The 13,042-nt window shown below is 37.6% G+C and overlaps 1 protein-coding gene across 1 annotated transcript in view; it reads right to left on the bottom strand.

Moving 5' to 3' along the window:
• Mmp16 (matrix metallopeptidase 16) overlaps positions 1-13,042 on the bottom strand; it is a 243,988-nt gene that overhangs the window by 132,710 nt on the left and 98,236 nt on the right. Inside the window, 1 exon segment of the mRNA NM_080776.3 lies at positions 4,469-4,617. Coding sequence (NP_542954.2) covers positions 4,469-4,617 — 149 coding nt within the window.

Raw genomic sequence — 13,042 nt, 5'->3', positions numbered from 1 at the left:
CTGTGCCTCTTGGTTGTGTATAAAGATGCAAGGTCTCCCAGGAGTGGTATAGCTGGGTCCTCAGCTAGTACTATGTCAAATTTTCTGAGGAAACAGGGGACTGATTTCCAGAGTTCTACAGCTTGAGATCCAATGAAAAGTAGAGGAGTGATCCACGCCAGCATCTGCTGTTACCCGAGTTCTTGATCTTAGCCATTCTGGTGTGAGGTTGTTTTGTTTTGATTTGCATTTCCCTGATGAATAAGGACTCTTGGGCATATCCCCAAAATATGCTCCAACATATAACAAGGACACATGCATCCCTATGTTCATAGCAGCCTATTTATAATAGCCAGAAGCTGCAAAGGACCCAGATGTCCCTCAACAGAAGAATGGATACAGAAAATATGGTACATTTACACAATGGAGTACTACTCAGCTATTAAAAACAATGACTACAGGAAATTCTTAAGCAAATGAGTGGAACTAGAACCTATCATCCTGAGTAAGGTAACCCAGTAACAAAAGAACACAAATAAGTAGATGTTAGCCCAAAAGCTTAGAATACTTAAGAAAAAATTCACAGTTCCTATGAAGCCCAAGAAGAAGGAAGACCAAAATGTGGATTCTTCATTCCTGCTTAGAAGGGAGAACAAAATACTCATGGGAGGAAATACAGGGCAAAGAGTGGAGCAGGGACTGAAGAAACAGTCATCCAGAGACTGCTCACCTAAGAATCCATCCCATATGTTGCCACCAAACCCAGGCACTATAGCTGATGTCAAGAAGGGCTTGCTGAGAGAAGCCAGATATGGGTGTCTCCTGAGAGGCTCTGCCAAAGCCCTACTGATGCACATGAGGATGGTTGCAGCTAACCATTGGACTGAACAAGGGAACCCTAATGGAGGAGTTCGAGAAAAGACTGAAGGAGGTGAAGGGGTTTGCCACATCATTGGAAGAACAGAAATATCAACCAACCAAACCCCACCAGTGCTCCCAGGAACTAAACCACCAACCAATGTGTTCACATGAAGTAAGCCATGCCTCGAACCACATATGTGGCAGAGGATGGCATTTTCCAGCATCAGTAGGAGGAAAAGCAATTGGTCCTGTGAAAGCTTGTTTCCCAGTGTAGGGTGATGCCAGAGAGTTGAGGTTGGAATGTGTTGGTGGGAATGGGGACATCCTCATAGAAGCAGGGGGAGGAGGAAACGAGATAACATTTGAAATGTAAATACATAGAATATGCCATGAAAATAAAATTATTTTAAAAATACTAAAAAAATAAAGATGTAAGGTCTTAGATCCAGCCCCCAAGGAACTCTCCATGCCTGTTGACATGTTCTTTACTCTGACTGTCACAGACTGACTGTCTGAAACTGTAGGCTCAGTCAACTCTTTCTTCTATAAGTTGCCTTAATCATGGAGCTTTGAAATTGAAAACAAACTAAGAGAGCAGCGTGCAATTCAAACCAGCCTATGATTTGAATTATTTGTTTGTTGTTTTTCTGTGACAATGTTTCACTTTCTCAGAGACTTGCAGGAAACTCACTGTGTATGCCAATCTGGCCTCAGACTTGTGTCAATGAGGTTTGCTTTTATGTCATAGGTGGTGCATTACAGGTGTGGACCACTGTGCCCATGGATTTCATGCTTTATAATTTATATGAAAGTAGTAGATTGCTGTTTCAGTATGATTGTCACTATACATACATTTGAATTTTCAAAAGCACAGGACAGTGCTTTTCTTGCATGTTTGGAGACCTAATAATTAAAAATATTTGGTATAATGCACCTGAGCCATAACAGTTCAGTAGTAGCTATTTCATTATGAACACAGACAACAATAAAGATAAATGCCAAAGTCTCTAGCGCAGGTATATGTGGGGAGGTGTTGGAGGTTGGGAGGGGCTTCCTGAAAGAGAGGGAGGTTAAGAAACAATATACAGGGTAATGGTGCTACTGCAATTTCATCTGAAAATAAATAACTGCAAAGTTACCACTGCTAAAGGCAAAGGTGCATTGGTAATTTAAACAATAGAAACAAAAATAAATATATCATTAAAACTCAGTAAGAATAGAGTTGTTTAAAATAAGTCACAGATGCAAATAAGCAAACAAACTGAAGGCAAGCCGAAAGACTTGTTGATCTAAGCACTACCATGTAGCTATTCTTAATCTCTAGTTCCGTATCACAGAGAAAGTCTGAATAGCTCCTATGCACTGACTAGCTCATTTCACTTGGTGTGAAACCTTAAATAATTGAATACCTGTGTGACATTCGTATTCCTTTCTACACACCCATAATTTTTAGACCCTCCTGCCATACCAAAAAAAATCTCTTTTCACAAAACAGCTACAATCAAAGCCCATTGTGATAATCTCTCTTTCTCTAGTCACAGAAGGAAATTAAATCTATCTATTCATCTGCATCCTCTTAAAGACCAGTTCCTTACAGCTGGAAGAAGCAGATGAGGAGCTAATAGGACTCTACTATCTTAATCCTTTAAATGATAGACATTACTTTTTATTTACATGTGTGTGGCAGAGAGATAGAGAAGGGGGTGTTACACTAAGTATGTGTTTTCATAAAGAAATCTGATTCTCTGGAGCTGGTGTTACAGGTGGTTGTGAGCTTCCTGATGTGTAAGCTGGAAATTGAGTGCAGGTCTCCTACATCACAGTAAACACTCTCAACACTGAACCATCTGTCCAGGCCCTAAAACACTTGTTTTATCCTTCTTAACTTCCATATCTAGTGAGAAGTAGATACTTCTTTATTTTTCTCTAGCATTAGAATACTCAGAAATGTAATTTGTTTTCCAAATCCTCAATTTACTTGCACTTTAAAAATGTTGTGTTTGAAGTTCCAAGAAAAATGAAACAGAAACTAATGGTTTTGCATCAGGCAACCAGCAAAATGTCAAGAGCAGCACACTGTTCAGATGAAGAGTGGGGCTTCGGTGGAATAATATTGTTTAACAAGCAGAAACAAAGCACAAGACTAGGTTTTTTTTTATTAACAAAGCCTATATTTATGAGGATGGATGCTTATAGTTAAGAAACGTCTAATGTCTCTCTCTATGAAAGGTAATGACAATGACCAGAGTTGCTCAGGTATGAGATGTTTTTGAAATTTTACCACCAATATTTATATAAGAATTATAATTGTTGCAGAATGCAGTTAATTTAATATTGACTTTTGTTTTCCAAGGTCCAGACAAGTAATTTTTATACCTCTATTAGAATCACTAAGGGACTTAAGATCTTACTTTTAAAACCTAATTAGAAGTTTTATTTTAAAGGCTAAATCATGTGTGCTCCTGTCTTGGTGATATAGAGATACTATGACTAACAACCTTATGTCAGCATTAGAAAGGAACATAGAATTTCAGTATGCAACTCTGAACCTAATTTTAGGTGCAATTAACATGAGAAGTCAGAATTTTGTTGTGATATTTCATTCGTAAAAAGGAAAATGAATGCTATTTCTTGACCCATCCAGAAAGTTAACCTCCCCAAGCTTAATACCAAAAAGCCAGAGTTCAGAAACTCCCTTACACTTCATTTCGCCTTTGATATTCAAGGTTTTTTGTGTATGTGGTGGTGGGATGGAAAGGAATTTGTATTTCCATCTATTGTGAAGAGTAATGCATGATCAACAAATAACAGAGAAATATTGACTTTGTGAGCACCAAGGGTTCTAAGAACACACAAACACACACACACACACACACACACACACACACAATGATTTTTGCCTTCCTTCACAGGGGGAGAAAACAATTTGTCCTTTGTAGTCTAGAAACAATAGTAATTCTTCACTATATTGTTAAACCTACTAGGAGCTTGTGATAAAAATAATATGCTATTACATATTAATACATAAAGTTACATTGCTAGTCTTTCAGGAAGTATTACTTGAATCACTTGTTGAAGCTATTGTGAAGAATAATGGATAAAACAATAAATTAACAAATATTACAAGGAATAAATGAGCTCTTTGTCACTGAGAATTTTAAAATAGTCAACTTAGAAAACTGTCCCTATTGGGTATCTAGCAAATACTATACTTCTAAATCTTCCTATCCAGTACATTGCAAAACGTAATTTGTAGTATTTTCCACTTGCATGACATCCAATGTGAAGCTGCTAACATGATACCACTTTGCAGAGATGTGATAAGCAGACCGTCACAAACTACACAAAGTAGTCATCAGTCACTGCCACTCCGTACAGCAACTTGAAAGGCGAAAGTGCTTTGATTTTTGATCATATTTTGTCTCTTGCTTCCAAACGTGTTCTTAAAACCATGACCTTGGATATAACATGGTCTGAGAAGCCTCAGAAGATGTTTGAAAGGATATATTCCAAAGAAAAGTTCATGAAGACCAATATCCCAATAATGGTTGTTGACATCTGTGTAGCTTTTCAGGTTTCACTGGACTCAAAGAACAATGGCAGAAGGAATTTCGAGAGCATTACTTACTCAATTGTGTTTCTGTCCACTTTTCCTGTCATGTTAATGCCATAGAACTGCTGCATGGCAGCTAAGGCTGACTGCATGGTCTCTGCAGAGCGCAGCACAGACATTCTGGGGTCAGTCGGTGGAAGGTAGCCGTATTTCTGTAACCAAACCTGGAATCACAAGTACAGCTCCTTTAGATCAACTTTGCAATTAAACATTAATGTTCTGGAAATTAATTTATACTCATAGTATGAATTTATTTTATATCTTTGTACCATATACTCTGACTTTTATTTATAATTTCAGTAGTGGTTATCATTATTTACACCATATTTATGAATGTGAATTAGTAAAAAGTGTGATTAATGACGACATAGAAGTTGATTATACATCATTTGTGTGCTTAATATAAATATTCAAGTAGGATTCCACATGTTCTCCAGGATCCCAGCTACAAAAATCATACTTTCCAGTGGTCTATGAAGACACCAGTGCTGGAAAGCATAAGAATTGTGCACAACATCAATCTACAGAGCTTTTCATCTGGCAGTTAGGCAGTGGCTCAACTGGGATGGAGACTGTTACAGAGGAGTCATGATGTACATTTTGTATATAGTCCTTATAGCATAGTATAGCATTCATGTAAACAATTTACCCAACTGTAACTGGATATTCTCAGGAGTGCGTAACATTTTCATATGAAATATAATTGTTGTTGTAAAAATATTTAAAAAAATGTAGGGTTGTCTTTTACCCCGCTAGATCCAGCACCTCAGTGCCCCAAGACATGTGCTAGATATCTTGGCGGAAACACATCCCAACTCTGTGGTGGCCCAGTGTCTCCTGCTGCCACACTCTTTCCTACACTCAAACCGTCACATAAAAGAAAACACAGCACAATAATCTTTGACCTAACTGATAAGATATAATTGCCCACTTAAACATACAAAGCCTGGTGCCATCCAATCCTTAAGAACATTAATAACAATCTGTAAATACACAGAGCGAAATCTTAACATCAGCCTCCATTGTTCTGCCACGGCTTCTCTCCTTCTCCCCCCTGTCTCCTCCTTCCTTTCCTGTCTCCTCCTCTTCCTTCAAACTTCTCTCCTGCCCATCCTTCCTTCTCCTCCAGTGATAGGCCTCCTTCTCTCCTGTACCTGCCCCTCACCTGTATTTTACAAATTCAATGGGGAGAAGTTTCTGGTGAAGTCACCTGATTCCTGAGCACATGACCAGGCAGCTGTCCTTTGGGCAGTGGAATTAGCGTCAAAACACAGATAACTCCAGGGCAAACCACAACATATAATCATTACTTAAGACAATTCATAAAACGAAGCAGATATATAATATTCAATTGTCTTATTATTTTTGTGTTTAGTTCTTGATTTAAAGGTCTCATGATTCTAATCTTCTCCCTAATGAAAAGACTTAGAAAGACAGTGATATAAGGCATTAGCCTTGATCAAATTTCTTCATTTTGGTTTGTGCAACAATTTAGAACCATTTGAAGTCACAGAAACAGAAAAAAAAAGCCCCTCAGGGCATCTGTGAAAAGTAAGTGATCACCTCCCCCAGCCACAAACATACACTCGTGTACGCATGCACACACGCTGCAGCCACCATCTACAAGCACTTTCACACTTCCCCACAGCCTCATTCATTCATTCCTTGTGTCCATCTGGATACAAACATTCTGCAGTTTGTTTTGTTTGGTTTTGTTTTGTTTTGTTTTTTGTAATCTTAGTCCTCCCAGAGGTTACAAGTTTTCTTTACCATAAGTGAACTATTTGGCAAATTGCTCCGTCTTATATAATTGCATAAGTACTTAAAGGCATTCAGCTGTGAATGTTTGTCTCCCTAACTCGGTCTAGTTACACTGGAAGTGATGCCATGGAAAGGCAATTATTTCTGTAATGACTGCCATTGTGTATGCTAAAAACAAAGCCCAGGACATTCACATTCCAAATGAAGGTAACTGGCAAGTATGGAAATTTAATTTCATAAAAGATATACTAAATATGCCAGGCTTAAAATGTGAAAATCAAATTTTATGTGGACTCCCCAAAATTGACATTTGTAAAAGTACAGTGACCATCTTCAGCTTGATAAAAGCTATTGAAAGATGAGTGCCGCATTGCTGTTAAGGAGGTGACTGGGGAAAGCCAGTCTCTGTGAGCTGCCGCCTAAATGATAAAAGTGTGTCACAAAGCTCCTCACCTAATCTGTATGAACAGGCTACAGGGAGAACAATCCTATCACCTATTTGGTAGTGGTGCAAGCCGAGAAAGTTTCAGTATTTTCTGAATGGAGTAGGCAGCCAGTAAAATTACCTACTATGAAATTCAATGTTTTCATTCAATAGCTCAAAAATAAGCCCTTGATAATATACATGGGCAAAATTTTAAGTTCAGTAGTTTTTCCATAGTACAGCATGCGTGTCTTATGTGCTACGTGCTAGGAAGTAGATTGTTGCTAGGTTACTCCTGGTGCTAAGCTACTGGCAATTAGATTTATAACAACAGCAAAGAGAAGGTCATTAATATAAAAACCTATGATTTGTATAGAAATAGAAAAAATATTAAAAATAAATATAAAGTATGTAATAAAAAAGTATCTATAAAATGCACATTTGACTTATGCCTTAGTCTTCCAAAAGAAGTGGAATTTTACATTATTTCAAATAATGTAAAAATGAAATTTTATTTTCCTCCAATTTTTCTCTTACATTTTGCTGTTTGGCATGAAGTGCTGCTTTGCCCATTGAGTGACAAGTGAGTAGTTCTTTTTAATTATTAAACATTTAAAGTTTATTGTGAGTGATGTCAGTATTATGCTTTGTCAACATAGCATAACGAACTTTTTTTCGTAATTTCATTTCCCACTCCCTTCTTCCTTCCTCTTTCCCTCTCACATGGCTCAGATGAGAACTCCAGACTCTCCCAGATGTTTCTGCCTCTGGCTATGTTCTCCCCTTTATCCACAATAAACTTTCTCTTCACCATGCCTAGGAGCAGTCATATCCTTCCTTTCCTTTTTAATTCTTTTTCTTAATTCACTTATTGCTTAGTGTAGCAATATATTCTTATGAAATATGATTTCCTTTATTGTTGAAAGATAATGAATCTCTCAATGCCTCTGTGAAAAGCAAGACATGGCAAATTGCAGATGCCAGAATAATTAAAAACATTTCTTCTGGGTTGGGGATTTGGCTCAGTGGGCCCTGGGTTTGGTCCCCAGCTCTGAAAAAAAATTTTTCTTCTGATAGGTTATAATAATAAGTAATCAAATAGTGACAGTCCTGAATATTTGTAAGTTGCTCACACCTTCTTAATTATAAAGTAAAATGTGTATATAGGTTTACGAATTTTTGAGTTTATTAATGTTAAGAGCAATATGCGTAAGGAATTGGAAAAATCTTCAGAGGGTACATAAAAAGGAATGGGTTTAAGATTTTGCTAGCATCCAATTTGAGGATGACCTCATACTACCACTTAGGTTAAATAATAATAATTTCTATTCAGCATTCACCATTGCACGGCATTCTCCTCTTTTATTTCCTATAATCCAAATTACAGTACTACCCCATAAATGGGAAGGCCACTGTTGAAAAACATACTTTATAGAGGTTTGGTAAAACTCTATTTCTATATAAATAGTTTTACTATTTTGAAAACTTATTTGTAAACATTTCTGAGTTGACATCAAACATCATCATACTAGTATAGATATTGCAATGTTGAAAGTATATTCTAATATAACTGCTCTTCTAAAAACAAAACTGATTTTTATCAGACAAGCTCCCAAAGTAATTGCCTTACCTTGTTTGAACATTCCACATAGATGCACTAAGGCAAGGTCTCATATAAGCTAAAATTAACATCTAGGTGATTAACTTTATAGTTTATGGTGTCATCAACAAAGTCACAGAAGCTGCAGAATGTTTCCCTGTGAAATTCCATTATTCATAAGGCATAAGCAATGGCAAAATTTAGTTTGTATTTTCTACCTTGAGAAGTGGCAATAAACATGAATTATAACTGACTAGTAATGAAAATATTAAAATGATGGATGTGTCTTCATTCAGAATTGGTCATGTTGAAAATTGGTAGAATAAGTTAATCAGGCAGAAATAGGTCTTGTTTTTCCTTCATTCAAAAATCTAAATGGTTTCCATAACACTATTCCACCATAAATGAATCATTAGATTTCACTTCAGATATAGAATTCACTTTTACTGATAATTCTACCATCTATATATACACATGTATATATACACTGTGTGTGTGTGTGTGTGTGTGTGTGTGTGTGTGTGTGTGTGTGTGTACATACACATCTATACATCTTACAAGATTGGAATAAAGGAAGAACTGGTTCTGGTTTGTTCTCAACTCGTCTCAAGCTATGAACACAGGTAAAATTGAGAAACTATCCCATCTCCGACTGACCTGTAAGTCTGAGGACATATTTTGTATGACTGATTGATGCAGATGGGCACAAGCAACTATAGGTTGGGCCACTCCTAAGCAGATGGTCCCAGGAGCTATGAGAAAGCACACTGAGCAAGAAGAGGAATTCAAGCTAGTAAGCAGTCGTACCTCACTGTCTATTTTTCAGTTTCTGCTTTCATGATTCTGCTTTGAGATATGACCTCTCTTCACAGACTGTAAACTGTCAGGTGAATTCAGAAAAACAGCTTATTAGTGTACATTGTAATGAAAATCAAGGCTATATACTTTATATCAACTTGAAACTCTCTCATCTATGATAGAACATAAAACTCAATACATTAATGTGAGAAGAGTTTTTCCTTTTTTACATAAGTGAGTTGTACTGTTTACTTGGCAGCCATGGGAGCAAAGCCCACCAATCAGTAATGTCTGATCTCCAGGGACAAAGCTTTTTAACTCCCTTAATTGGGATCCCATCATCTGGTAGATATTGTTAAGAGAATTAACAGAATTGTATTTCTATTTCTGAAATCTATTTATATTCCTTGATGACTGTTAGTGGGCATACTTCTATATTTACACACACACACACACACACACACACACACACACACACACACACACACACACACACATTTGTCTCAAACTCAAACAAAACCACCATGACCAGAATGACCAGCATGACAAACATGAATCTGCAGCCATAACCCATGCTGACATTATTACACATTATACCGCAGTTGCTTCACAAATCCCAAGCAAGGAAATCCCCATGAGATTTTCTTTCTATAGACGAGGGAAGAGAAGTGCTAAACAATGTAGCATGCGAATTTTCTAGAAAGCATATGCATAGTGTGAGTCATGTGCATGAGGAACTCCGTTTCCATTCATGTTCAGGAAGCACAGTCACTTTCACCACCACCAGAAAAATGATATAATTGATCAATCTCCTTCAGGACCCATAAAGTAACCACTCTCTACAAAATTTCCCATTCAATGTAGGAGCACTTTTTTTACACAGTCATGTATGGTTATATAAGCATCCTGTACAAGACAAAATAAGAAAAAAGCAACTTTTAAATCATAGGTTGATCTGCCCTCACTGTGACTAGTCTTTACAGATGCATTGTCTGTGTTTCAATAGCTGTGTAAGAAAGGGCATGGAAGTCCACAGTATAGGGAGGTTGACATAAATGACATGATCATTATGAGGTGAAGTGGGCAAGAGAGAGGAATGGGTTAGGCTGAGATTGTTAAAAGTACATAGAAAGCATACAAGAACATTTAACAATAAAAAACGCTATTTTATACAGTCAATTCAAGAAGGAAATGAAGCAGAAACTACAGACAAATACTGCTTACTGGTTTGTTCCTGACCCATGGGCATCTACTGGGCTTATGTAGTCCAGACTCACGTGCATAGGAATGGTAATGTCGATAGGGTATGACTCATTTACTTTGGGTCTGATCTATCTTGAGGGACAACTGAAGAAGGTGGAAGGCCATTCTACAAACGGAAAACCATGTGTTGTTTAAGACCGTTTAATCAATGAAATAAATCCTCCACAGGCATGACCACAGACCAACTAGATTAGGGAACCCTCTAACTGAGATTCCTTCAGACAGTTCTGGGCTATGACAAGTTGATAGAAAAAGTTACATAAGAATGCCAGGGTATGTGGGTTTGTGGACTAAACTATTTCAATAGTAGTGTAGTAGCAGGAAAATGTAGCATTACCCCACCTTCCTCCACAAAAAAAAAAAATGTAACTCACAGCAAGGTCTTTATTCTACTTGAGCTAGCTTGGGACTTGACAATGTACTGTCCTCACATAGGATGATTTTGGTGGTTGGGGAGCCCTGAATATCAATCAGTGCAAGGCTTTATAGTAAGCAGCAAGCAGGGGTTGCTTAAGTGTGTAAGTATCTAATTGGAAAGCTACTGTGACCTTTAAGATAATTGTCTGCTCTTGTGAGTCACATCATAAACCTAATTTCTGTTCCCCTCTGTTTTGGTGGTCTTTAGGCAGGGGGTGGGTTTGTAACCTGGGAGTGTAGGTTGGTTGAAGAAATAATCTGTAGATGCTGTTCTTGTTCAGGGTATAACCTGGAGACTCAGGTCTTGTTGAGGATTAGGCTAGAGACTGGAAATAAGTTCATGTTATGTTGGGGTCAACTTGGAAACTAATATTAGATACCATCCTGTTAGTTTACCTAAGTTTAAACTTAGGTCAAGTCCTCTAAAATGGGGTCAGAACTTAAGATTTGGTTTCTCAGTATAAATTCCATATGGATGGTGGTTAAACAAAACCTGTTGCAAGTAATCTTTAAAAAAATCACGCTTGTTCTGGCTAGGCTCTGTGGAACAACATTACTCACCTGCCTTCTAGTCAGCCGCCATGTCTAGCTCACGCTTTCATGAGATCCTGACTATGCTCTGAGAGCAGCCTCCACCTGCATTTCTGAGAGTGCTGCCCATTCCTGTTCCTCTTTACATGATGCTGGACAGCCTTCTCGTCCAGCTCCCTTCATCCCCATGGAAGGAAAACACTAGAGACTTTTACATTTTAAAACTGATCAGATATCTCAAAGGCTGGGTGAAGAATATCTGACCCCATCCTTCCTAGCCTCCACAATCATCTGCAGAGGCTACAAACTATCAGTACCCCTGGAGACTGACATATCTGCAGCTTGCTATCTGCTCCACAGCCTGGTCCAACTCTCAGGCCTCTCTGTCACCTTCTCTTCCTGTCCAACCCAGAAATCCCACCTTATCCTTCTCCTAGCAATTAGCTTCTGCCATTATTATTGACCCAATTCAGAGGCAATTAGGGAACTAGATTTTGATGGTTGTTTTAGTTAGGGTTTTATTGCTATAAACAGATACTATGACCAAGACAAGCCATTTAATTGGGGCTGGCTTACTGGTTCAGATATTCAGCCCATTATCAGCAAGTTGAGATCACGGCAGCATCTAGGCAAGCATGTACAGGAGGAGCTGAGAGTTCTCTTATCTTCGTCTGAAAGCTGCTAGTAGAATACTGGCTCTAAGGCAGCTAGGATGAGTGTCTTAAAGCTCACAACTACAGTGACACACTTACTCCAACAGGGCCACAGTTTTAAATAATACCACTCCCTGGGCTGGATATCTCATGGTAAAGAAAGTTTCATAACAAATGACACCATCCATTGCCACACATTGTTCCTATTGGATTAAATCAGACGCTCCAATATTTTGAAGATGTCTTTTGTTTTTTTTTTTTCAAATTGCTACCATTTTTCTTGTTTCAAAACTAACATGAATTGGTCATTGCCTTAAATGTGGAAAAAATGCATGTAACTCAAGTTTTACCAGGTGAATGGTTTTCAACATTACATTTCACTGTCATAGACACTGATGTACAGCCTACTCCAACATTCATCCCAGTTTTTCATTACCCCAAACCGATTCACTGCACTTATTAGACTATCATTTCCCCTTATCTCTGTTTCTAGCTATTTCTCTTCTGCTCTCTAGAGCAAATGTGATGATTCCCTGCACCTCATATAAATGGCATCATGCAATCAATACTCTTGCAACCAACTTATTCGTGTACAACTATATTTTAAAGGTTTATCTATTGGGAAGCATATAGCCACTTAACACTAAATATGCCCAATGCATGGCACTTTTACAATTTGCTTATTCAGTGATTCATTAATGCATGTTATGAACTAAATGACTATCTGTATCCCTGTAATTTGTAAATCTTGAAATCCTACTCCAATGAGATTGTATCATTAGAGCAGTTGGGTGAGTAGCATAATGAATAACAATGAAGATGGTTCTATGATCCTTCTTTCTACTCTCTGAGCACCTACACAAGGTTAGGAAGAAGAACCTTCATCTTCGAATCCGAATATTTCTGTCCCCAGAACTATCTGCAATACCATTTTTTAACAACCCACAATATAGTAGTTTCATATAATAGCTTGAGTTAACTAAGGCATTGTCTATTCTAATTCACTTTGGTATACAAAGTATAGAATATTTTAAATTCTTGCCAACTCTCATTTCTACTTAATCTTTTTTGGAACTGTGGATGTTTTAGTGGATATGACACATAAGTATATTAAAATGTATCAGCAGTTTCTCAACTTCTTA

Source organism: Rattus norvegicus, chromosome 5 (assembly GCF_036323735.1).
Source record: "Rattus norvegicus strain BN/NHsdMcwi chromosome 5, GRCr8, whole genome shotgun sequence".
Classification (NCBI taxonomy): domain Eukaryota; kingdom Metazoa; phylum Chordata; class Mammalia; order Rodentia; family Muridae; genus Rattus; species Rattus norvegicus.
This window is presented reverse-complemented; position numbering and strand designations above follow the sequence as displayed.